Source organism: Amphibalanus amphitrite, unplaced genomic scaffold, assembly GCF_019059575.1.
Source record: "Amphibalanus amphitrite isolate SeventyFive unplaced genomic scaffold, NRLGWU_Aamphi_draft 000577F_arrow, whole genome shotgun sequence".
Taxonomy (NCBI): Eukaryota; Metazoa; Arthropoda; class Thecostraca; order Balanomorpha; family Balanidae; genus Amphibalanus; species Amphibalanus amphitrite.
This window is the reverse complement of record NW_024882071.1, coordinates 108325-133656: the sequence shown is the minus strand read 5'-3', so window position 1 is coordinate 133656 and position 25332 is coordinate 108325. Positions and strand designations below refer to the sequence as shown.

The following is a 25332-nucleotide window of genomic DNA, read 5'->3' as shown; positions in this document are numbered from 1 at the left end:
AGCCCAGAAGCTAGATAGCGATTGGATTGTCACTATTGCGTTAGGCTCTGCCTGGAATGAGATCAGGATGTGTGCCGTCAGCTCTGGAGGGAGAGGATGGGTGGGGATGGGGGAGAGGTGTGGGGAATGTCCTTCAACAGTGGATCATAGATAATTTTGTACGATTTATATTCTAGTTCGTTTGGTAAGCAAGGTAAGCGAAATTGGTCGGTTCAGCAAAAAAAAATCGGGAATTTTTATAACAAATAATTTGCATATAGGTAAGTCACCTGAGGTCACGTCTGGGCGATTTTTAAGGTCATGAAGATAAGCAAACTTCTAGTAACCGCCAACATCAATGACGTCATCAGACAGCTTCAGAAGGTATAGACTAAGATCTCGCCAGCAGTGCTTCCCACCTGCGTCCATCATCCTGGGACGCATACCTACGCCAGTGAATAACAAAAAATGACAAATCAACAGATAACATTGTCGAGCTTTGTCCCTACTCCCTTCATCCAGGAAGAAAAGAATGCTCATGTAATTACTTTCCGCCTTGTATATGCAATATATGGATATGAAAATGCATTGAATATAATTAGCCTAGCTGAATTATACGGATCGGTTGATATGCAATATGACCTTTTCCTGTAAGGTCTTGACTTGACAGTCACATAAAGCCAAATTTTCGTTCATTACGTGTCTCGGGGATCATCGTAGAAAAATGATTGAGAATTATTTATTCTGAAGCGGCGGAAGAAGGAGTGAAGGGTGTGCAGTTGAACCACTTTCTGGAAATGTTGGGTTGTCACAGATAATTTTGCACCCCTAGCATTCATAAGCTGCGCTTCAAGGAGCCCATTCAACCATTGAATGAATTTCTGTTGAAAGCTGGTGCCCTGGTTCTTAAAACTGATGCAGGATCCTCAGAGCCCCAGCATGCAGCTCTGATGGAGCCACACAAGCTTTTGGGGGCCCCATATCGGTAACTCGAGGTCCACACTGGCCTCTGAGGGCGCTATTCCGGTTTTTCTGGGACTCTCACTGGGTTTTGAGACCGCGCACTGGCTCTGAGGGCCCATTGCAGGCCCCTGAACCCCACACTAACTTCTAAAGAACCCACCTCGTTGCCTGAGGGCCCCACACCGGCTTCTATGGATCCTATACCGGTCTCTCAGGCTTCCTTCAGTGGCCTCTAAGACCCCCCACCCCACCCCCACACGTACGTACGCTTCTGGGGGTCCACTCCAGCTCTTGGGGCCCTCGCACTGGTTCCTGGTAGCCAAAGCAGATTCCTGTTATCCCCTTACCTGCTATTCGGGACCACACACCGGCCTCTTCAGCTCCCCTACGCCGGCTTTGTGAGCTCTTAACGGGTTTTTAGGCCAAACCCTGGCTCTGAAGGGTCCACGAAGGTCTCTGAAGACCAATGCAGGGTTTTGAGGCCCTTACCGGCTCCGCCGGTCTTTGAAGGACCCTTTTTGGCTCCTGATTGTGGCCGGGCCCTCACACTGACCTCTGACGACCCAATCCCGACACAATCTCTTGGTGTGTATACTGCATAGTGTATACTGACTCAAAGAGGCTCATGTCTTGAGGCTCAAGAGGCTTGAAGAGACCCTATACCAGCTTTCGGAGTCTTTACAGAGTCTTTACTTTCTTGTAGGCTGGCCTCTGGGGGCTTCCACACATGCTAAGATCCACAACAGCTCTTGGAACCCCATGCCGGCTCCTGGGGGTCCGTGTCAAGCCCTGGGACTGTCTAATGTAGACTGTCTAATGTAGCAGACCACTTGTGGTTCGGTCGATCGATTGCCGAGATATATGAAAATCGCCATGGGGTCGGGCCTTATACCGGTATCTCTTCCAATCGTGAATTTACTCGCTAGCTCGCTGCGTCCGCTTGCTCGTTTATCAATGCATGTTGAATATCCCTGACTATAATTTATCACCAAAGCTGTTTATTTTTAAGAGTTTTTTTTTCTGTTGAACGTTGTTGTTTATTAACCCGCGCGGGGCTGGGGGGGTAAATTTTACCCCCCTCACGAATTTTTGCAATATCTCAAAAACGGCGGCGCGTAGCGCCGCCAAACTTTCAGTACCTTTTCTTACATCAATTTGACACGTTCGCTGAAAATTTGAGCAAAATCCGTCAGAAATTGTTTGAGAAATTGACGTTTTAGTGACGTCATGTTCGCCATTTTCGACTCAAAAACGGCAAAGTTTCAAACGCCGCTAGCATCTTCATTTTTAAAGGAATCAAGAATTAACAAAAAACGTTATACGTAATTCTAATTTGTCTATTAAATGGCTATCTCGGTTTTTTGAAATTTTTTGATTTTGGCCCAATTTTTTTTCTAAAAAAAACTGACTTTTTTTGGGAAAATGATTATAAATCCAAAATTTTGAGTGTATCCAAAAAAACCAGAATATATGTCAGGGAAGTGGTCTATGTGCACCTACATACCAATTTTTAGAAGAATCGGTTCAAAAATGTGGGAGTTATTCAAAATTGTATGACGTCACGACACATAAAATTTTGAAAAATGATTTTTTTTGGAAGTTCCAGACCTCGTACGGAAACAAAAATAGCACCATTCGATTCTCCGTGAAAAACTGCATCAGATAGACACCCTTTTAGGCCTTAAAGGGACTATCCCACCTTCTAAAATGTTGTTAAAACCAGTTAAATTGTGCCCGACTTTATAGATTGGATGACCAGGAACACGGTTCTGGCATTTATTTTTCATTAAACATCTTAGGCTTCCCATATTCCAAACACAAACTTTCAAATATGTGACGTCACAGCCCAAAATTACCTCCTTCTCCAGGCCACATTACTGTCATAAAGCTGATTCTTTTTACTCTGTAGGCACCACAACAAAGTTCAGACCAAGTTTTAAGCGATTTTTCAACGAACAAACCCATTTAAATCAGAATGACTAAACGAGGTGACGTCACACTAACGGTCGCTCCATGTTGAAGATAGGGCCTTGCGCAAGGCCCATTTTCAAATGAAGGGAACGAATTTCTTCAACACCAAGAGGCCGCGGGGGTTGCAACCTAGATAGATAGTGGTTTCTGAACCTCGCCGCAAACTTGGCTATCTAAACTCAAACCCCATGTTAAAGGTAGTGTGCCACCTTTAAAAGATTTCCCATTTTATTTTTCCTAGGATAAGAAGCTTCTGTTTGTACCTAATATCGCAAAAAAAAATCAAAAATGGGCCTGGAATAATGCCTTTTTCGCCTAAAAGTTTATCGGTTCTTCGATATGTATAACAACTGTAGTGGACTGACCTGCAAACAGGCGTCGGCAACAATCGCGAATGCGGCACACATGTGACAATAAGCAAAGGTTATTATAGAGTTACGACGTACGGGAATGAGTTATCAGCTGTCTAATCGTAGACAACACAATGTCGAGCCTTAAACTGTAAGCCTGTATTGGTATTGTTTCTTTTATTTGGCTGTCGAACATTATTTATGGTTTGAAATATGATTTTATGTAAAATAATTGATATGAAAAAGCCGTCTCATAAGTTATGACTCCATTTCACCACACGCAAGTGGCAGAAATGACAATAATCAGCTGACGCATTTTTCTTGGCCGAAGTCAGAGCGCGCGGCCCGACGCACCACCACCGCACCACAAAGTATGAGCAGAAGCCGCGCCCAAAGCCAGGGCCCCGGTAACGTGAGGTAGCCGAGTCGGGGCAGTGTGCGCTGACCCAAGCCGGGGCCGCAGCTTTGGGCGCGGTCTACCGCATCCCCGCGGGCAGCCCCGGGCTATCACATGACACCGGGAGGACGCGCGGCCCCGGCTTGGGTCAGCAGGGGCGGCGGATTCCGGGGGGCAGGGTGGGCAGCTGCCCACCCTGAAAAATCTCAGGGTGGGCAAAACTATCTTTTTGCCCACCCTGTTCTGGGTGGAGGCCCTTTGCTCGGAATTCCGTTTTTTTAGGACCAGCCATGCTTGAAAGAGGCTAATGGCTTCCGTGCAAAAAATGGCACTTTTATGCAAAAGAAGGTTTCCTGAGGGTCACTCTACAATGTTAAGATGAGGCTCTGCTGTGCCAGAAGACCCTCCCAGTCCCTGCAAAGAGAGGCCCTCCCAGAAACGGAGGAGGAACTATGTGTACGCAGGAGGCCCCTGTGCAAATGGGAGGCCATCCGTATATGTACAGAGGAGGCCCTTCCGAGCACAGAGGAGGCCCCCTGAACGGATGAGGAACTAAACGTACGCAGGAGGCCCCCGTGCACATGGGAGGCCCTCCATGCACATAGAAAATGCCTTATAGTATACAGAGGAGGCCCTTCCGAGTACAGAAGAGGCCCCCTGAACGGAGGAGAAACGAAACGTAGGTACGCAGGACTCAGGAGGCCCCCTTGCACAGGGAGGCCCTCCATCTAAAGCGGAGGAGTGTCGGATACAAAGGAGGCCCCCCTTGCACATGGGAGGCCCTCCATGTACAGAGCAGGCGCGTAGTATACAGAGGAGGCCCTTCCGAGTACAGAGGAGTCCCCCTGAACGGATGAGGAACTAAACGTACGCAGGAGGCCCCCGTGCACATGGGAGGCCCTCTATCTAAAGCAGAAGTGTGTCGGATACAGAAGAGGTTCACGTCCACATGGGAGGCCCTCCATGCACAGAGAAGGCTTCAAGGCGCGTAGTATATAACTAGAGGAGGCCCTTCCGAGTATAGAGGAGGCCCCTGAACGGAGGAGAAACGAAACATACGCAGAAGGCCCCCGTGCACATGGGAGACCCTCCATGCACATAGAAAACGCGTAGTATACAGAGGAGGCCCTTCCGAGTACAGAGGAGGCCCCTTGAACGGAGAAGAAACGAAACGTGAGCTACGCAGGAGGCCCACGTGCACAGGGAGGCCCTCCATCTAAAGCGGATGCGTGACGGATACAAAGGAGGCCCCCTTGCACATAGGAGGCCCTCCATGTACAGAGGAGGCGCGTAGTGTACAGAGGAGGCCCTTCCGAGTACAGAGGAGGTCCCCTGAACGGATGAGGAACTAAACGTATGCAGGAGGCCGCCGTGCACATGGGAGGCCTTCCATGTTAGATATGTCAATCGGATACCAACTTTTTGGTATACCGATACCAAACCGATACCAACTTGGTATTTGGTATTTCAAGGCTAATTTATTTGGTATTTTGTTGGTACTATGAATCCTCAATAATGTAAAAGAGGTTGTGAATTTGGTAAAAAGTTGGTATTTTCCTCATATTCCCAAGTCGGTTCGGTTTCGGTATTTTCACATGATCATTGTTGGTATTTGGTTTGGTATCGGTGTCCCGACCTTCTGCCATCCTCGTATCTATTGGCGCCCTCTTGCTGGTCATCGCCCTTCTGATCATTGACGCCCTCACGTTGTTCGGGGCCCTCCCACATACTGGCGCCCTCCTGTTGAATGTTGATGACGTGGCCATCCTACCTATTGGCGCCCTCCTGCTGCTCGCCACCCTCCTGCCTAGTAGTGCCATCCTGGCGAATGTTGATCAGTTAAGATCTCCTACCCTCTGGCGCCTTCATGTTGATTGCCGCCCTTCCACCCATTGGCGACCTTTTCTTGATAGCCATCCTCCTACCTGCTGGCGCCGTCTTGTTGATCACCGCCCTTCTGATCACAAGCGCCCTCCTGTTGATCGGCGTCCTCCCTCCTCACAGACGTCCTTCTATTCAATATCACCGTCTTGGGAAAAACGCCCTCAAACTATTGGTGTTTCTGTTTTCCTGTCATTCGCCGCCCTTCTACCCATTGGCGCCCTCACGATGCTCGCTACCCAAGCCTACCTATTGGTGCCTTCCTGTCGAATGTTGATCGGGGCTCTCCTACCTTTTGGCAACCTCCTGTTAAATGTTGGTCGGGGGCCCTACTACCTATTTAGCGCTCTCCTGATGATCTCCGCCCTCTCAAACATTGGCAGTTGGCACTCTCCTGTCGATCACAGCCCTTCTACCTATTGGCGACCTCCGTTGATCACTGCCCTCCTATCATTTATCTACTCGTTAAGCTTAAGCATGTTTCCCAGTCCCAGCATAGCCGTTCTCTTGCACAATGTGATGCATTGCCTGTGAAAACTGACACAAAGGAACGTGCATTCAGCACAATGAATGAAGTATACCTACGCTATTTACCAAAGCTATTTACGCTCTAACGTGGATGAAACCCGTCTTGGTCTTAACTGATTGATTTTACAATCATGACTGGTATTTCGGAAGATTGTTGCTGCTACGCTGCTGCATTCTCGCTGTGAGCTAGTGCTTTCGCATCTCGTGCTCCGGTGTCGATTCGATACGTTGATTTGGTGTGGATGCCGTCACCAATAAACTTTTTTTACACCGTCACCTATGGGCAGAGCGTCTCCACCAACCCTTATTTTTGTCCCACCAACTTTGCTAAAGGGACACGAAAAGCTTTGAACGGTGAATACATAACAGGTGTGCCTAAAAAGCAGAAAAAGTTTTTTTTCAATTCTGCGCGACTTCGGCGCGGCATTTAAAGAGCGTTTGGTCGAAAGAAATTTGGTACCTATGCCAATCACTTGCAACCTTTTTGTCGCGTGTGATATAAACCCGATACCAAGTTTCGCAGCACTGCGCGTCGCCGCCTTCCTTACATACGCAAAAAAGCTGGTGGCGTGGTAAAAAACGCCCCTCCCCCTTCCTGAGCGATCGTTAAGGATTTTTTTTATCTCGCCACCGTACGGCGCCCTCCTTGGGTGAGGTGGCGCCCTCCTAACCCTTGCCCCCCTCCCTTCGCGATATTCTAAATACGCCGCTGACTACAGTTTTGAATTTTGTTTTCGTTGAATTGGCAGGCGGAAAAAATATGCTTGTAGAGTAGATTATTCTATACTGGGTCACTTGGGTGATATACGTTTACCCCTCCTTTCGTTCACTCACCAGAGGCCAGTTTCACCAACAAAAAATAGACGGTTGCGATTATTTTTTGACAAAACGATAGTCTATAAATCCTATTTACAGGTGAGAAAAGTAATTGCTGACCAAATAATATAGCACTTGAAGGCGAAGTTGCTACATTTTTTAACCCGCGCATGACTGGGGTATTTTCCATAACGCGAGTGACTGGGGGGGGGGGGGGGGCGCTCTCCAGAGCCCCCCTCCTATCTCCGAAACTACTGGGCCCATCGTCAAAATTCAAACGGCATCTGATAGCCCTGGAAAAACTGTTGCGCGAAACCTGTTTTCATTGACCTCGAGGTCACCGATGACGTCACAGGTCAGGTCAAAGTAAAAATTATCGACATTTTTGCTAGTTCAAAATTTAGGCTCTGACCGCCGGACCGCCGGTCCGATCAGGCTCATTTTTGGTTTACGCACTCCTTGACGGATGCCTTAGATACCCTGAGGGTACCGAACTTTTACTTCGAATTTTTAAGGTCAAGGCCAGGTCATCTTAGGTCACGAAAATTGTATACCTATCATGTATCGGTCACGTGGCGCATGTTTTATGGTCCATTTTACTCGTAGATTTCGAAAATAGTGTCGTCTGTGTCATTTGAGGTCATTGTCAGCTGAATTTACCGGAGGTCAGGTCACTTTCAGGTCAGAAAAGTTCAAATTTTGAAAATGAAATATTTCAACAAAAAAGGTACCTATCAGATGCAGTTTGAGCTCAGGAACACGATGGTGCCATTTATATTGCTGTACGACGTCAAAAACGTACTGAAAAATTGGTTTGAAAAAAAACATAAAATTGTAACATTTTGACAATAATGCGAATAACTTGGCAATTTTTAAAGATATTGGGCTAAAGCTTGCAAATGTAGTTCACCAGTGTGTCTTCTATCACATATATTCCGGTATTTGCGAAACGTCAAAAACTTTTTGATCAAAAAATATATTTTTTTTTTTGTAATTGTAAATACATATTTTTCAAATTTTTCAAAATTTCGAAAATTCGAGATAGCAGTTTGATAGCTAGGTGTATTTGTAGTCCACTAATGCAAATAAAATGGATCTAGCATTAAAACTGAGCTCTTGAGAGCGTTTGCCGTAATTCAGTATTTTGCATGAAAATTATTTTGCTTGGATGTATGGCTACTGGCTAGCTGTAATAGGGAACCGGACAATTACCGACTTTTTGTGAATGGCACTAGCCATAATTAAACCTTGGGGTGGTCTCAGTGTGTCGTAACTTTTAAACTATAACAATAGTTACATTTTAGAACTCGGTACATGTAAAATTTTAAATTTCAAGACGTTGGTAAAAACGATCCCAAATTGATTCAGGCATATTTCTAAAACCTCGTTGAGCAATCAATCATAAAGAAACGTGTTTTTTTTTTACTCATCTAGGGACATTGCTCTTTTCATGTCATGCATGATTATGCTTCTTACCAAACACTTAAAAGTTTGATTCGACAAAAGTGTCGCTGGTTATCAACACTTTCCCAACCTCAAGTGATTGTCGAGGCCTGTGACATATCCCAAAATACTTACGGTTTGACGGTTTCTTCGTACTTGAACTTGAGCCCCTGGTAGATGTTGGTGAGAGTATCTATCTGGTTCCGGAACATGTTGCTGGTTTTGGCTGGCACTGGCTGGCTGGTGGGCGGCTCGGCAGGCCTGCCTTCCCCGGGGAGCGGTCAGAAGAGGAGCGGAGGGCGGCCAGCGGGCGAGCCGGAGAGGTCAGCAGACGAGCTCTCCCAGCCACCGTCTGCCGGCCAGCCGAGCGAGCTGGCCGCCGAGCGCCAATCACCGTCCAGACCGGGCTCCAGGCGACCAACCAGCGGCCGCGGGGCGGGGCTTACTGGCGCCGGACTGGCGGCACGAGCCGCCGCTCTTGGAAGCTCGGAGCTTCGGCCGGAGCGCGGGCTGCGACAGCCAATGGCAACTGAAGCCGGCCAGCTCAGAGGTCTGCCCGCTGACGTCAGACGCTGCGGCGGAATCGACCCCCAGCGGCGACACGGTCGAGGTGCCTCCGTGGAGGCGTCCCAGCGCTGACCAGATTCGGGCATCAGTTATATATGCAGAGATAGAGTGCCGCTGTCAGAGCCTTGGACACGCCATCCAAGCAACAGACATTTCTCACATGGAGGCAGCTTCTATTTGTGGTCAGTGGGCGATGCAAACCACGGCGCAGTCAAAATTGGGGGCTATTCTGGTCATCGTTTATTGGAAATCAGAAATCCTGAGGCGTTTGGAAAAGTGGGGCGATGTAGTTTGATGTCGGAGGAGCTTCAATATGCAACGGGCAGATCATTGTTAATAAACGTCGCGTCCGCGCAGTTAATTTTAAGGAAAACGTTTATCATTTGGCGGGCAAGTAAATGGGCTCATGATAGATTTACACAACCAACTAACCAAAACTTAAACTGAAACCGTCGGACACTTCATCAAGTCGCGACTTAGACAGTCCGACTTTCCACACTCACGGACTAATTACTGCGAGCTTTGAAACTTGAAATTGTCTTTGCAATTAGGAGCGAAAGTGATGCTACTCATCATCTGACACTAAAGGCTCCTTCAGTCTTTTGGGGGACAGAACTTAGAAACCTAGTGTTGGTCCGGTACATTTATAAACCATTTTTCATTCTGTCAGACACCAGAAACCTGCAGACGGGCGTATATTCATTTGACTTAAGTTTGCGCGCATCCACAACGCCATCTCACTCTGATGATAGCCGTTTTCACGACGGCAAACTGGTACACATTTGGTGCACATTTGGTGCAGATTAGGTGCAGATTGGGTCAAATTACATAGGTTCAGTCACGTTCAGTGTATCTCTTAGAAGCTATCAGCTAGGGTTGCACTAATTGCTTATATGCCTCCTTTGTCATAGTATCAGGGAGTATCATCGATTAAAACACTGAAATAAATTCATAAACTGAAGATATTTGCTGTAAAAGAGATAAGGTGCAGATTTGGTCAAATTAGGTGCATTCGCCGGATAGCCCGTCGTGAAAACGGCTAGTATTACCTCTTATATAAACCCCCCTGTGACTGTCAGAGTCTCCCGGCGCTGTATTTCTAGGAACCTCCAGAGAGCGATGCAGGCAGGCAGAGGGACAGAGAGAGGGAGAGGAGAGAGTGGGAGGACGGCTCCTATCTCTGGCTGGCGAGCCGTGTCAGCTCGTAGCTCCTCGAAGGTCCGATGACGCAGCCAGCCAAAGGTGTATTGATCGGAGATGGTCAGTTGGTGTAGGAGAGAGAGAGAGAGAGAGAGAGAGAGAGAGAGAGAGAGGGAGAGAGAGAGAAAAAAAGAGAGAGCAAGAGGTGAGACAGTGAGAGAGAGAAAGAGAGAGGGAGAGAGAGATAGGGAGAACTTAGAAAGAAGAGAGAAAAGGAAAGACAGTCCGCATGAACTGCATTTGAGCCGCATAAACAAATAAATGTAACGCAGGTGTGGATAGGCTCAAATCAGAAAACTAGGATGATATACAATGTACATACTTGCCATTGGCTGACATTGGCTTGATTTCGTGTGGGGGGAAGGAGTCAGTGCCCCCCCCCTCTAACTAGCCTGAATCTGCCTTTGAAATGGCTGCAGAGTGAAGAGAAATGGGTCAAAGAAGTGTTTCTCGTAAACCGGCTCCTGTAAACATGAATAATTTTTAGAAAAGAAGCAGGTCAAAACAAAACCACGACAAACGTTCGACAAAGCCCATCTTTGCGTCCCTAAACGTTATTTCTGGCTTAAGTTAATACTGATGCTAGGTTTTAGTCTTCATTGGATGTCAGGTCGAGACCACATTCAAAATGTTCATGTTTAAAGCCGCCATCGGAAACTATCTTAATCAACATACGTGACCTGATCTCACGAGAGTGCAGCTATTTGGTAGCCAATTTACCTTTGGTGGCTTTCTGACAAGTCTTTGTCGTCTTTGTAAGTATCTGGCATGCTAAGCACAAGTCACGTTAGCTCAGCTCGGGTCAGTTTTAAAGGCGTTGTTTAACATAAAACGTTTATCTTAGCCCTTTTTGGAGACGGTAGATACGTTTAATAATCCATCAATGATGTTATGTAATCACTACTAGTGCTGATGCTTGTAAAAAGCAATTCATCTGTTCCGTGTAATCTATTAAGTGTAGATTTCATGGTAAGTACTCGTGTAGCTCGATACCACCAGCTGACCGAATTTTACGCATTGTAGTAAGCTATTATCTATACAACATCGGTGACAGGTGGAAGAAAAGGAACAAGTGTGCAATGACTGCCGAGTCACGCACTTCAAAGGAGTGCCGACACTTCACCTAAAGGCACACAGCTGTACTCTAGAAAGGGCACCTGACAGCGCTCGATGTCATGAACAAAACGCATCAATATGTGATTCTCTTTTTTATTTGTTTCTGTTCTACATAATCTCAGGCCTCAGCATACACTTGCGACAACTGCATAACTCTCCTGGGCAGCCTTGGGTCAATGGAATATAAAACAACACACGCACACATAAGAAGTACAAAAAACACCTTAATCATGCAAGTGTGGCCCTGCCTCCAAACCGGCTGTCCGGTGAGTCTTGCGGCCAGCGCAAACAAACAGGCGGAAAAGAGGCGGTAAGTCCCGCAGCGGCAGTAATACACTGAAAACAATTCAACCCGCGTACAGCGAGTAAACCCCGCTGCTGGCGGGTACACCTACCCACCACCTAATTTGACACTCTACCAGCGGGTGCGTTTACCCGCATATCGCAGGCTGTCAACCCGAGTATATTGTGTACCTAACCCGCATAGGATGGGGACTCAACTCACACACAGAAGGCAACCTACCCGTTCGCAGCGGGTACACAATCCGCACATGGCGTATTACCTGCGCTGCGTGGGTTGGGAACTCGCTTTCTGCGAGTACAAATATCCGCTGGTAGGGTGTCCAAATCAGCTGGAGGGTAAAGTACCCTCCAGTGGCGGCGTTCAAGGAGGAAAACGCCGCCATCGCCGGGATTCGAACCCGATATCTTTGATATTACAAACCGATGCGCTACCAACTGCGCCACTGGCGACCTGACGCAAAGCGACTGAAATGTCGGTGTATATCAGATTAAAATGAAGAACTGACGGCGGACTCAATACAGAAAGTAAAAAGGCTTATCTTAGACAATTGACATGAATCCGCCTATAGTGTTTTAAATATTAAGGAATAGTTTGGACAAATATTTCATTTGCATCGGGAAAGATTTATTTATCCAGGCTTATTTTTACCAATAAAATGTGCTAAGAACGGTCTGCAAACTTCACCACAATGCGCCAGATTCGCAGACTGCAGAATATTCTGCTCTATATATGGCCTTGATTCTGCTGAGCGTTCCAGCGAAATATTCTGCCGGCCAAGACGTGACGTCATCCAAACAATGATTCAAATGTCCCAAGCCCGTTAAGTACCCTCCTAACTCACAGAACGCAGCCCCACAGCTGTTAGTTACGATTACAATTGCCTTGCACATCTCTACCCCTGCACAAGGCCTGCACAAGCACGCAGCCGAGCCGAAAAGCGACTATTGTGGCGCGTCACATTTCAACACTCGTTTGAGCGTCGAAGTCAAAAGTATTAATTTCAAAACCAATGCCGTGCATCAGTGGGATATCTGCCTTGACACATGCGTGATCAAGGCAACCTGCGTATAGCATGTCACCTACCTTGGCGCAGCGAGTTACACGATGCAAAACCTGCGTGATGCGCTTACTCCGTGGGCGCGAGTAACGCCTGCGGCCACAACCCGCTGCGGACGAGTGATTGACCCCGCCAGAGGAGGTTTCATGTATCCGCGCATGACGGGTTGCTGTTTTACCCGAGTATAGCGGGCGTTGACACCCGTGAAGCGGGTGAAAGCTACGATGATAACGGGATGCTCTGCGAAACGCGGGAAGCTAAACGGGTAGTCAGCCTACCCGGCAGCAAAAACTCGCGCAGAGCGGGTAGTTTCTTCAAAATACCCGCGATACCCGGGCCAACTCGCAATCCGCGGGTTGAATTGTTTTCAGTGTAGACATAAAAAATGAGACACAGTCGACCAAAACAAGGTGCACGTGTGAGCCGATGCGTCCCAACACCTCTGCCGTGCAAAGGCAAAAACGATTACGTTAGGGTGACATCTGACATGACGTAACCTGACCTGACGTAGTCGTGTTTGCCTTTGCTCGGCAGAGATGAGGTTGACTCATCAATATGACCTTCCGACACGGGTAAGCCTGTGCTCCCCTACAGCTGCCTCGGACCGGTGTATAACTTACATATCGTGACCCAGTGCGCGCCACAGCTGACCCAGGAACACGATGTGAACAGGCCTCAAGCTGAGGCGTCTGCGATACAGCTGGGGTGTCTGAGAGGAAGAGACCATTGTTGAAGGTTAAGGAGGATGAGGATGATGCAATGCATTGCCCTGTGTTGCGCCTGGGTTGGTCGGTGATGAGGTCGATGATACCGCTCAAATTCCACTAATAAGGCCTTGATTCTGTTAACCCGCGAGTTGCTGGGGGGGGGCGTTAAACACCCCCACTTTTTTCGCCGGGCCATAGCATAAAAACGGCGCGCCGCAGGCACGCCAAATTTTGGGTACCTATAGGGAATTGATTGAAGTTTATTGTGACAAAGTTTCAAAAAAAATCGGTTGCAAAATTTTTGAGATATCGAGGTTTTAGTGACGTCATCATTTCTGAGTTTTCGACCAAAAACGACATATGTTCAAGAAATCATATAAAATCACAGAATAAACATACAGACATGCCTTAAACGCCGTTAGACTGCCAATACCATGAACAATCAAATGGCTATCTTCGATTATTGATTATCGTTCCGCATTTTCCAAAATCTTGAACTAAATCTGGGCAATTTCTCGTGACTGCTTCACGACCATGATACATGCATTTCTTAAATTGAACTTTTCAGCCAAACACGTACACATATGATAAAATGAATGTCACCATCGTGTTCTACGCCCCAAATTACCCATAAAACATGTGTCACAGGCTGCGAATATCAGTTTTGATTTTTGGGGATATGTGCCTACCCGGTTGACCTGACCTTGACCCTGACCTATGCTTGACTGACCCCAATATGGAGCTGACACTCTTGTAGGCTTTATATGATGGATTGTGCACCGTTTTGACAGAGTTTGTGACGAGAGGCGCCCATTGCAAACTCCTGAGGTCCATGCTACTGAAAGCCCGATTTCAGGTGTTTGACCTGACCTTGACCCGACCTGTGATCTCAAAGTTCAACTTTAAAGTACTCATCTGAAGCGTCTCGTCGTGCTCTTTCGTTTGCCGCCTCGTGCGTTTCGCTGCGCCTATTGGTTCTCGAGTTATCGGCTGGGGGCGTTTAACGCCCCCCCCCCCAGCAAACGGTGGGTGGCGAAATACCCCAGCAACTGCCGGGTTAAAGTTTAGGAAGGCTACCAGTGCTCATGACCTTCAAGCTACGAGTGTCGCCCTAAAACGTATGTCATTACATATAGACCTACTTACCTTCATATCTCTGAAATGCAAGAGAACTTCTCACGCCATGACACCTTATTCCCTAATTTCTCATTTCGTGAGAACGAGCTGATCTTGTCTGTGCCATTGTTAGCATCTAATGTTGCGTTGACATTTCACCAACACTTATCCACTGATGGCCTAGCCCGCGCCCCACGGAGGGGGGGGGCGGCTCCAAGGAGCCACTTTCCGTTTTTCTGCCGTATGTTCTAACTAAACTGGCCTAAACTAACACCAACACTAAAGTTTCAGTACCCTCGGCTGCGTCAATTGTACATTTTGTATCTGAATAAAAATGTCGTAGCTACCATACCAAAATGACGTCAGAGTGACGGCATGTTCGGCCGATTTTGATGAAAAGCATTGAGCTACGAAATCTCTCTCAAAAGCTCAGCTTGCGAGATCCAATGTATTTGCATTAGAGGACTAAAACTGCACAGAACTTTCAAACTGCTCTTTCGGATTTTCAAAATTTCTGGAAAGTTTGAAAGTTATATAAATAGAATTAAATAGGTATATTTTTAAATTGTCTTCCCTTTAAGTTTTTTTTTACTAAAAAAAAGGATTACAAGTGACAGAGCACATACCGATGGTCTACTCCAGAACGTTTTGCCCGATATCTTCAAAGATAGCTAAGTTATACGCTTTGTGCTTAACATTTCACCATCATCAGAAATTCAAACTCTTTTTCAGTATGTTTTGACATCGTTCACCAAAATAAATAAACCATCGTGTTTCTGAGCTCAAACCGCATGCGACACATGAACACCTTTTTTGTTGAAAAACTTCAACTTCAAAGTTTGACCATTTTTGACTTGAAAGTGACCTGACCTTAGCAACACTCAGCTGAAAATGGCCTCGAATAACACAGACGGTAATGATTTCGAAATCTATGGCCTAAATGGATTATGCAGCATGTGTCACGTGAACGATGCATCATATACAATTTTGTGACTTAGATGACCTGGCACTAATCTGAAAAATTCGGAGCACAAGTTCGGTGCCCTCGGGGTATGTTATTATTAAGTCTATAGTCACGAGTGTGTAAACCAAAAATGAGCCTGATGGGACCTGCTAGCCGACGGCCAGAGCCGGAATTGTGAACAAGCCAAAACGTTAGTTATTATGATGAAAATGACCGTATGCTCATGCTATAATATGATTAAGTTGAGTTGAAATAAGACCAAAAAAATTATTGATACATTTCGACTTGCGTCGTAATCGTCTTCACATTCCGCGGAGACGACGCAAGTCAAAATATATCAATAATTTTGTTGGTCTTACTTCAATTCAACTTAATCATTTTATATCATGAGTATAAGGTTATTTTTCATCATAATGATATTACTAACGATGCTCAAACATGGCATTGCTTATATCCAACGACTTGAAGCCAAAACGTAGATAATTTTTACTTTGAACTGACCTGTAACGTCACCAGTGACCTACAGGTCAATAAAATTAGGTTTCGCTCGACAGTTTTTCCAGGAATATCAGACACCGTTTGAATTTTGACGATCGGCTCAGTAGTTTCGGAGATAGGAGGGGGCTCTGGAGAGCCCCCCCCCCGTCACTCGCGTTATGGAAAATACCCCAATCATGCATGGGTTAAAAGCATGGTTAAGATTTCAATTTATTTGTTTCAATTAAATTTGGACGTAACTTAGAAGACAGCAGAATATCATTGTTACGTTAAATAAAAAAGTACGACGCAGCAATACAAAATTCGGACTTTTGTTGCGGATAGTTAATAAAATATAGAACAAATAATTACGGATGCTCAATTACCCCAGTCATTAGGGATAGTGATGTCAATTATAGAAAATCGGAATACCGATACCAAACCAAATACCAACCATAACCGTTGGGAAATACCGAAACCGAACCAACTTTGAAAGATGAGGGAAATACCAAATTTTTACCAATTTCTTAGCCTCTTATACATTAGTGAGGGTTCATAATACCAACAAAACACCAAACACATTAGGATTGAAATACCAAATACCAAATTGGTATCGGTTTGGTATTGGTATACCAAAAAGTTGGTATCCGATTGACATCTCTAATTAGGGACCGACACATCGGCACTGATCAGACGGAAAACTTCCGTTCTAACCACTTCCGTCGGCCCCAGCCGCCCGCATTGTCTTCCGACAGCGGTCGCGCACTCGTGTCCCGATTCCCCTGGGTCCGTTTAGGCGACGGTCGGCGGCCGCGCTCACTTCATCATCGACGATCAGCCAGCGTGAAATCAGCCCGCTAGATGACTTTGCGGCCTTCAGTCGGGGTGACGGCTGCCGGTCCTGGGGAGGGGAGGGGAAGGGAGGGGAGGGTGCAGCCCGGACCGGTTAGGAAGGGGAGGTGAACGAAGGGATGCGGTGGTGGCTTATTGAGGTGTTATATGAGAGTGAGGGAACTTACTGGGAAGTGGGAGCGTGTTAAGTTTTTAGGTTATAAGGCGTTGACATGATCTATGTATCTAATTCAAGCCAGCCAGGTGGTCACTTACTCACATAGACACATTTTATCAGATGAGATAGCATTATGTGTTTCTTTCAAATGCTCTGTTTTATTGTGCGGGGTTATGTGCTTTCGGTTTGATTGGGCTATTTCCTAGGGCTGTGGGATATCATAAATTAGATGGAAATTGGTCTTGGCGGTCAGCATAATTTTTCTAATTAACAAACCTCCTAGTCACTCAAACGTCCACTCTTCCGCTCGGGAGCCTGCTCCGATGGGAGCTACTTGCGTCGAATAATGGTGGTCGCCCGAGCTTGAACGGGGTATGAATTTTTTAGGATATGCACGTCTTGTAGATAAACATGTATGAGAAGAATCGTAGGCAAGTAATGTGAGGTCATCTAGGGTTTTTACCGATGCTTTGTGCTCTCCATAGGTGGGCAAGTCCGTTAAATCGCTAATCCGTTAATTAACGGAACTAAATTTTGGGTTAACGATTAACGGACTCGCTAATTTTTTCCACGTGTAACGGACCGCTTTAGTTCCGTTACTTTTCGGCTCCGTTAATCGTTAAAATTTAGTCCGTTAATCCGTTAATCATTACTTTTATTTCTAAGCAAAAAGTTTACTGTAAAGTTACTGGTGTGTGTGTGAAACCTTCATGCGGCGAAGGCGGCGAAGAACACAAGTTACTTGAGTGCGCCCTTTAGCTGTTTGTGTGCGCCTCATCTCTGGTATTCAGTGTGTTGCGGCAATATACGTTGCAAATTGTGATGCACACGCCTGTCATTCGAACGCTGCCTGGCTGAGAGGCGGAGAGAAAGGGTAGAGCTGTTTGTCAGGCGAGCTGAATCGTCGGTAACGCAGGTTGAAATCGGTCGCAACTCGCATCACACATATCATCACCATGTATTATATCTATAAATAGGTATATCTTATCCATGCCGTCACCGAGCAGGTGCAATTGTTGGCAGGTCTTCGAGAGCAGAACCGCGCTACGACAAGTGAGTGGCGCCTAGCCGTTAGCGTAGGTTGGTCGAGCTGTCCTCAGAAAAATGCACAAGCATTTTCATATTGTTTATTACCGTGTAAAATGTTAACGATTAACGGACTTAAGTAACTTCCGTTACTTTTGTTGTGAATTAACGGATTATCGTTTAACGGAACTATCTTTTTAGTTAACGGATTAACGATTAACGAAACTGACTTTTTGATTAACGATGCCCACCTATGGTGCTCTCTACTCAATCCGTAAGAAGCGACAGTTCCCACAATGGATCTCGACGTAAATACACGAGCAGAATTCGCCGACCACAGCGTCACCTACCCACAAGGCCCCAACCAAAGCTTCGGGACCCGGGCGGCCGGCGGCAGTGCTCGTCGCGCTGGTTCTCATTCTAGTTTGATCGATAGTGACTTTGAGTTCCAAACAGTTCAGTACGAACGTTTGGACAAGTCTTGGCAAAGTGGCCTTCATGACAACCTACGAGCTGTAAGTAAGCCTTAGTGTAGGCATATCCTGTTTCGTAAGGCGTGATAAATAAGACTTTCGCTCCTAGGCATAAGAGACTTCAAACGATTTACTCAATATCCGGTATACCTTTCATAGCTTGTTTGAAGCTATATACCTAGCTTGTCTTGAATTGACGTATCCAATCCGCCACCCGCACCTTCTGGCGTCGACATGCCCTGTGGCCCTTCATAGCCTGCTGCTATTTATCAAGTAGCAGCTAAGTATCGACTCAAGATCTGCTCTGACCCGGATGTGACCTCTGTCTATAGTCCTGCTGTGACCTTGCCGTGACCCCGACCCTTCTGTGACCCTGTTGGGACCTCTCAAGCTGACTATATTTGTCGTGACCTTCATGGCCCTGCTGTGACCCGGTGACTCCAGATATCGACGGCGTCTCGGCTCGGCCCGACGAAAAGACCCGGTCGGTCTGTCTGTGGTGTTCAACCGAAAGCTCTGGCTGTTCCTTCCATCGGAGCAGGAGCGTCAGGGATGGCGCCGCCTATTGACGACATTTGGAACTGAGGCTGTTCAGCAGAAAGAACAGGAAGTGGTCGAACAGCAAGAACGCGAAGAGAGCAGGGATCTTCTGTACGAGCTGGTGCAAAAGGAATTGGAAAATGCAAATGGGTAAGTTTGGGACGCTAAACCAAACATTTGCTGCCGATCGCTTTTTTTTGGAATGTGAAATTGAAGATAATAATAGTATGAATTTATTGGTTGAAACAATGCCTGCCGATATGCCTGCACATTTTCCATGCATTTGTTACTTTTTTATGATAGCAGCCGTATTATTTGTCATAGTATTTGTAAGGTACACTCGAAGGCCTTCATCATTCATTAGTCAACTCATAGTATGTAAGCCGAATATTCACTTTTCCTCGCCCTCCCCGTGACCTGAGAGTAATTTTGTTGCAGTTCAGGCGCTAAGGGTATGGCAGCCTCTACCGACGAGGAGGAATGGAGTATCGTGACAGCAGCCATTGCCGACGCGGACTCGGACGAGCGTCGGGCCAGGGTCATTCACCGGGCCACACCCAAGGGAAGAATTTATTATGCCAAGTGAGTCCGATAGCATGGTCGGCAGCTCATTCGCAAAAGTGTTTAAATAAACGTTTCGCTTTATGCTTTCTCATTACTTTGTCTTCATATGTGTAAAACATATAAAAAGCAAGGTAACATTTATTTTCCAGCATCGAAAATTATAACTGAAGGTATGTGCTGGAATAACGCAAGAGCTAAGAAATAAATTCAAGTGAACATTATCAATCACTTTTGTTCATGAAGCTAAGCATGCATATCTCCTAGCTTATTTGAAAACAGTTATTTCTAAACTGGGCATGGGCTAAGCGACCGCCTCACCAGATTTCATTGTTAGGTTAGGTGTTAGGCTAGGTTAACAAAATTTCGTTGCTGGTCGTTTACCCTGGCTAAAGTAAGTGAAGGTATTTGTTATTTCAAAATCAATTCTTTCCGCAATGGATATGATGGCTGTTTTACAATTACAATGATCATGACAATTTTACTCTCAAAATGGGTGACGAATCAGCAAACAAGGATGAACAACCGCAATCCCAACAAAACCCGTCAACGCCTCCACGAACACAATCTGTGAAATTCGATGCTCCGCAATCGCCACCAGAAGAAACAACTGATGACCAGACCAAACCAACAAGTGGAAATCAAGAATCGGTTTCTACGGTACCAGAGGCGACTGCTAGCAAAGCTTCATCTCAAACTGAACGTTCTGGTGACGGGTTAGACAATGAGCATGGTCCTCAGCAAACAGCAAAACCCGAGGGACCGGGCAGCCCTCACGATTCAAAGGGATCCTCCAACCACTCAACCAGAGGCTCCTCTAGGGACACGGCTAACGACTCTCGGGATGAACAAGAACTACCGAAAGAAGCTGCCTCTAGGACCTCGTCCCCGGACCAAAATGGCGCTGCCGGTGACCCTACCAGTCGCTCCGGAACATCGGTGGCGACCGATACCGAGTATATTGTGGCAGAGGACGGTAATATCCACATCAATGACAAGCAGAAGGCGGCCATCAGACGTCTAATGCACCCAGAGGAGCAGGATGAGGGAGCCCATCTCGGGTGCGTATGTTCTAGTTTGTTCCCTGCCTGGATCCCTGGAGAGTGGAGTCTACTTACCATCTTGCCGTCTACTTCCCATACGATTTAACTTATTGAAGAAAAAAAATGATGAACCAGTCGTGGGTGACGCATCGTGACGTGGTAAATTTTCTATGTCACTGTTGGGTCTACAAAATACAAAACAAACTTAATTTACCGAGAAAATACTTGGGAATAATAGACAAGTGTTTGCCATAGCATAGATCATGTCGCGTCAAAGGCAAAGCATGCTGTTCATTGTTCTTTGTATATTCCAGATTCACGAAGCAGGGCAAGCCTATCAAGGCCAATCCATACTACAAGTATGCGCAGCGCGCCAAAGATGGCGCTGAGGAGACCAAGCCGACGCCTCCGCCTGTGACCGAGCCGCACTCGTCGCGGCTGACGCGTCGCTCCCGACAGGACAGCGCCCACCTTCCCAAGGGACCCAGCGTCGTTCTGGAAAAGGTCAGCGGGCTCCGACTGTTTGTTCGTCGGCAGACTGAGTCATGACCCGGCACAACTCGCCAATTCCAAACAGGCCGGACAGCATACTTGGATACCACTGGCCGTGTTTGTTTGATTTCATTAGCTAGGCAAACGAAGCCCAACAGCCTGCCTCCAGTGAATCATTTCATGTAACGATGCCGGGGGTCAGCCACACACCCACATACCCGTTCTATCGAACAGCCCCTGCCTGACTCAATGACACATGGCGAACTTCCTCCAGCTGAACGGTTTACCTCTTGGCACCAACTGCCCCGTCGACAGATCAAAGAGGAGTTTTGCGAGTGGCTCTCCTCGCTGGGAAGCCGGCGTAACATGACCGTCAGCAAGGAGCGACTGGAGGAGCTGTTCTCACTCGGTCTGGAGAATAACCTGGTGGTGCGACCGCCGGAGGTCTGTATGACTCAGCCCGGTCACGCCCGGAAGCGTCGACAGAGCTCGAGGGCGCCTCGTCAGGGGGCGCCGATGGCCGCCACCGACGCAAGGCGGAAGGTAAGTGTCGGCCTCGGCCGTAGGCTGTTACGTAACTGATGTGGCTTATGGCCACCATGCCCTTTGAATTTGCAGCCGCGCTCATGGATTTGCTGTAGTGCGTTATAACGCTTCAACATGGTGATTGAAGCATACATGAAATCGCTCACTATTTAGTTTTGTAAATAAGCAACTGAAGTCGCTTCCTATATACTTAAGAATCACTTCAATAATTCATTATTTGCACGCTGTTTGAGGCATATGTTGCTAGCACTGGGTGAATTACCTTCATAGTCAGATTTGTGAAACGGCCTATAAATCTTATTATTTACACCTTTCGTAAATGTTTACTATAGGACATTGTTGGGGGCCGATTTCAAGATAGCGCGAAACGGGATTCATCGAAAGTATCACGTTCATCCAAGTTCCGATTACTTCATAATGGTGATAAAAGATCATTGTTTATTTGTGATATTGTGGGCACAAAGCTGATCGTAACGCCTAACGGCGTTATCCATTTGCCGTCTTGTCCATTTCCTTAAAGTCTTGTCAAATATTTCAGGCATTTGCACATGCTACCAGTATTCATCGTACCTCGCTACCGTTGGGATTTTAATTATTCCACTTGCGCCTAACTTTCGGTCCCCGACCCTGTTTCCTGTCACATTTCAACTACCGCCGTAGGACTGCTGATGCATAATTGCATACCTCGCCAATGACATTACCATTTTCTCCCCCAGACGGAGGGTATGGCAGTGGTCGCCTATTGCCGATCCCCATCCCTGACCTACTACCCAGAATTACGGGAGAAGTGGCGGCAGATGGGTCTGAGTCGACGCATGCCCATCTGGAGGTCAGGTCAGCACGGCCTAGCCCGGCCTCTGCCGCCACGTGTGCACTATGGCGACTGGTACATCCCGATTCAGAAGTGGTCCCCGCTGGTGGCTGGCCGTCGTCTGGCACCCCCAGAGACGGAGGAGGCACGGCAGCTGAGGAAGCGCGAACTGGCCAACAGGAAACTGAATGAGGTGCGTAAAGTACACTGAAACTTGGGGCGTAGAAGCCAACAGAAAGTGTCGCACCTCTTAATACTTGTGCATCAAAATAGAACATCTTTCAATGTCAGAACATCCATGGGAAATTTAAACGGTTGTCTGTTGAGTCACTAACCACAAGCAGACTGACTGGCTATCGGCACCGCGCGCTCCAGTTCTCGCTCACGCAGCTCTGGAAGGTATACTGTGCCGCATGACATGGCTGTCGTGCGGGCTAGTCTACCGGCCCGCGGCTAGAGTCAGGCGCTCCTTTGCGTTCTGGAGGCGCGGGCCCGCCGCGACACTTTTTCGACTACGGAGGATTGAAGGAAGGATAAAGCTGCAGTGGCACCAACCTCGTGGAGGTCACGACGTTGGTGCCAGTTTAGTAATTCAGCTGATGATGCTATTTGCAAAAAGTTACAAATGAGACGCATAAGGACGGCAATAGCCAATACCATGTTTTCACAATGCTTATCACAGGGAGTATAAACGTTGACTAAATGTAATATTTCTAATTACATTAATTTGGCATGGCACCTCCTAACTAGTCTTTGTTAATCTTTGTGAGCAGCATTGGGAATGAACTACCAAATGCGGTAACAAATACCACCAGGTGAAATGGCGAGTCTCGGAAGTCGGTTGTTCCATCAGTTGCAATCCATTTCAGTCTCCTTGTGAACATGGCGCAAATGCTCCACTTCATCTCAGAGCGAGGCCTGTGGTGTGAGTTGTGTGACCTCATGACACAAATAATTATTGAAATAACACCATTTTCCAGTTCTACTCTACCTAATCGCATTCGCATGTTGCATTATTCGTGCCGACTGCCGGCTTCTCTCCCTAATGGTATAATCATCACAAATCTCACAAAAAAGTACCAGAAAACCTAATTTACGCCTCATCTGGCTTCTGTTGGTTTTATTTTCACACCCTCTCCCCTCTCTCCCTCAGACTCTTTCCCGGTCGCACGCCATGGCCGCTCTCCGAGAGTACATCCACATCTGCCAGCTGCAGGGCAACTCAGCCTTCCCCGAGGCTACGCCGAAGCTGGTTCGTGATGTGGACGAATTGGTGGCCGAGATGGCTCACGGTTCGCGGCGACCCTCCCGGGGAGGTGTGGACACACGCGAGAGGATGCCGTCGCTCCCGATGGCCGGGCTGATGGTCAGGGTGATGGATAAGGGGCGCCAGCGTCGGAAGTCGTCCGTGATGCGTCGTGGTTCGCGTCGGCCCACCGTCGTGCTGGACAGGGGCCCGCTTATTATCAAACCGCCGCCCATGTATAAACCGGTGAAAACGACACCAGGTCATGCGGCTAGGCGTAAACGGAGGTACACGGTCACTGGAAAACAGCAGATGTAGTTTGCTGATAGCCGAGCATCAGTAGAACAGGATGTAACTTGATGCGCTTTTTTGCTATACCTTCTATATTCGGTGCATGCTTTGTGTAATTACCAGAGCTCTTAAAGACTCAGTTCTGTGCACACAACGTGCATACATTTCTATATATTTTTTGCGTAAGTTATGTACCATTGGATCAATGATGTTAGCTTGATGCTTTTGAGTGTTTATTCAAATTTGAGTGCCCTACGCATATGTAGATAGTTAAGTACATGGCTTGATATTATTTGTGTGTTTTAAAAGAGAGGATGGAAGAGAATCGGGCCCAAGGTAACTAACGGGTACAACTCCCGCTAGCTTACGTCCGAAAACATCATCATATCAACGATCATTCTTTATCACCACAAGCAAAGAGTACAACGAACTACCGGCAACATTTAAATCCTTATCCATAGTAGAATTCAAAAAACACATTGTACACCATATTGGCTCCCCCCAGCCACCAAAATACTACTCGTTTGGGTCAAAGACAGGCAACATCCTACATTCGCGACTAAGAAATGGAATGTCCGATTTAAATTCACAACAATTTAACATTCAAAAACAAGATTCTCCGGCATGCCCTTGTGGTCACAGCATAGAAAGCGTTCGTCATTTCATCACAGCATGTCCATTGTTTTTACCTCAAAGACGCATCCTTTACCAAAAAGTATCGCAAACACTCCATACTAACTTTCATGAATACCAAACTAATAAAAAATTGGAAATCCTTCTTCATGGCACCAACCTAAATAGTGGCGACGGCCGGGCGGTGGCTCAACACTTCCAAACGTTCTTACTTAATTCTGGGCGCTTTACAATCCCAACACTCTGACTACTTAATTACGAGGCGGGATGGGCGTGTCTCGGTGGGGTGGCGTCGGCAACGGGGCTCTCTGGACAACCTGTAATGCGCGACGCGTTCGGCTTGGTGGCGGCGACCGGCGATTTAGTTTGTTTGAATCCATTTTAAGTTCTTGTATATGTGTGTATGTGTTTATTTGCTTGTATGTTCTTTAACAGAGCTGGTGCCTCGAATTAAGCACTTTCGAGTGCTTTTGCACCAGTTCTTACTTATCTTGATTTTGTGTATTCTTTTGTTTCTTAATAAACGTGATGATGATGATGATGATGTATGTAGTATGAAAACATGAGAAGGTAGCGTATCAATTAGCACGCCTTCTTCTCATAGATGTAGCCAATGTGTTATGCAACCTACATATGTTGGCGGTTCCAGCTGTTACATAACCTAAATGGTGATCAAAATATCCGCGTCTTTCTTTCCCAAATGACTCTGAACGACAATTTTATAATCCTACTTGTCATTCACACACTAATTATCAAAGCTCCAACCATCAGACACAAGCTCAACCGAGCCCTAACGATTCACGGTCGCGTCATAACGGCCCATTG

General features: G+C 46.8%; 2 protein-coding genes across 3 annotated transcripts in view; one reads left to right on the top strand and one right to left on the bottom strand.

The window, feature by feature from the left end:
* LOC122394166 (vesicular glutamate transporter 1-like) overlaps positions 1-8720 on the bottom strand; it is a 42238-nt gene extending 33518 nt beyond the window's left edge. Inside the window, exon 1 of the mRNA XM_043390856.1 lies at positions 8464-8720. Coding sequence (XP_043246791.1) covers positions 8464-8540 — 77 coding nt within the window. The 5' untranslated portion in view covers positions 8541-8720. The remainder of the gene's footprint in view (positions 1-8463) is intronic.
* A 10608-nt stretch (positions 8721-19328) lies between these two features.
* LOC122394165 lies at positions 19329-24166 on the top strand. 2 transcript variants are annotated; one of them, XM_043390853.1, is made up of 5 exons: positions 19329-19466; positions 20803-20992; positions 21296-21523; positions 22243-22530; positions 23491-24166. In XM_043390853.1, exons 1-5 carry the CDS (start codon positions 19339-19341, stop codon positions 23899-23901), a joined length of 1245 nt encoding a protein of 414 aa, XP_043246788.1. In that variant the 5' UTR covers positions 19329-19338; the 3' UTR covers positions 23902-24166. The 2 variants fall into 2 exon arrangements, with proteins under 2 accessions (XP_043246788.1, XP_043246789.1); XM_043390854.1 differs by lacking the exon at positions 19329-19466 and adding an exon at positions 19662-20506.
* The last annotated feature ends 1166 nt before the right edge of the window (positions 24167-25332 follow it).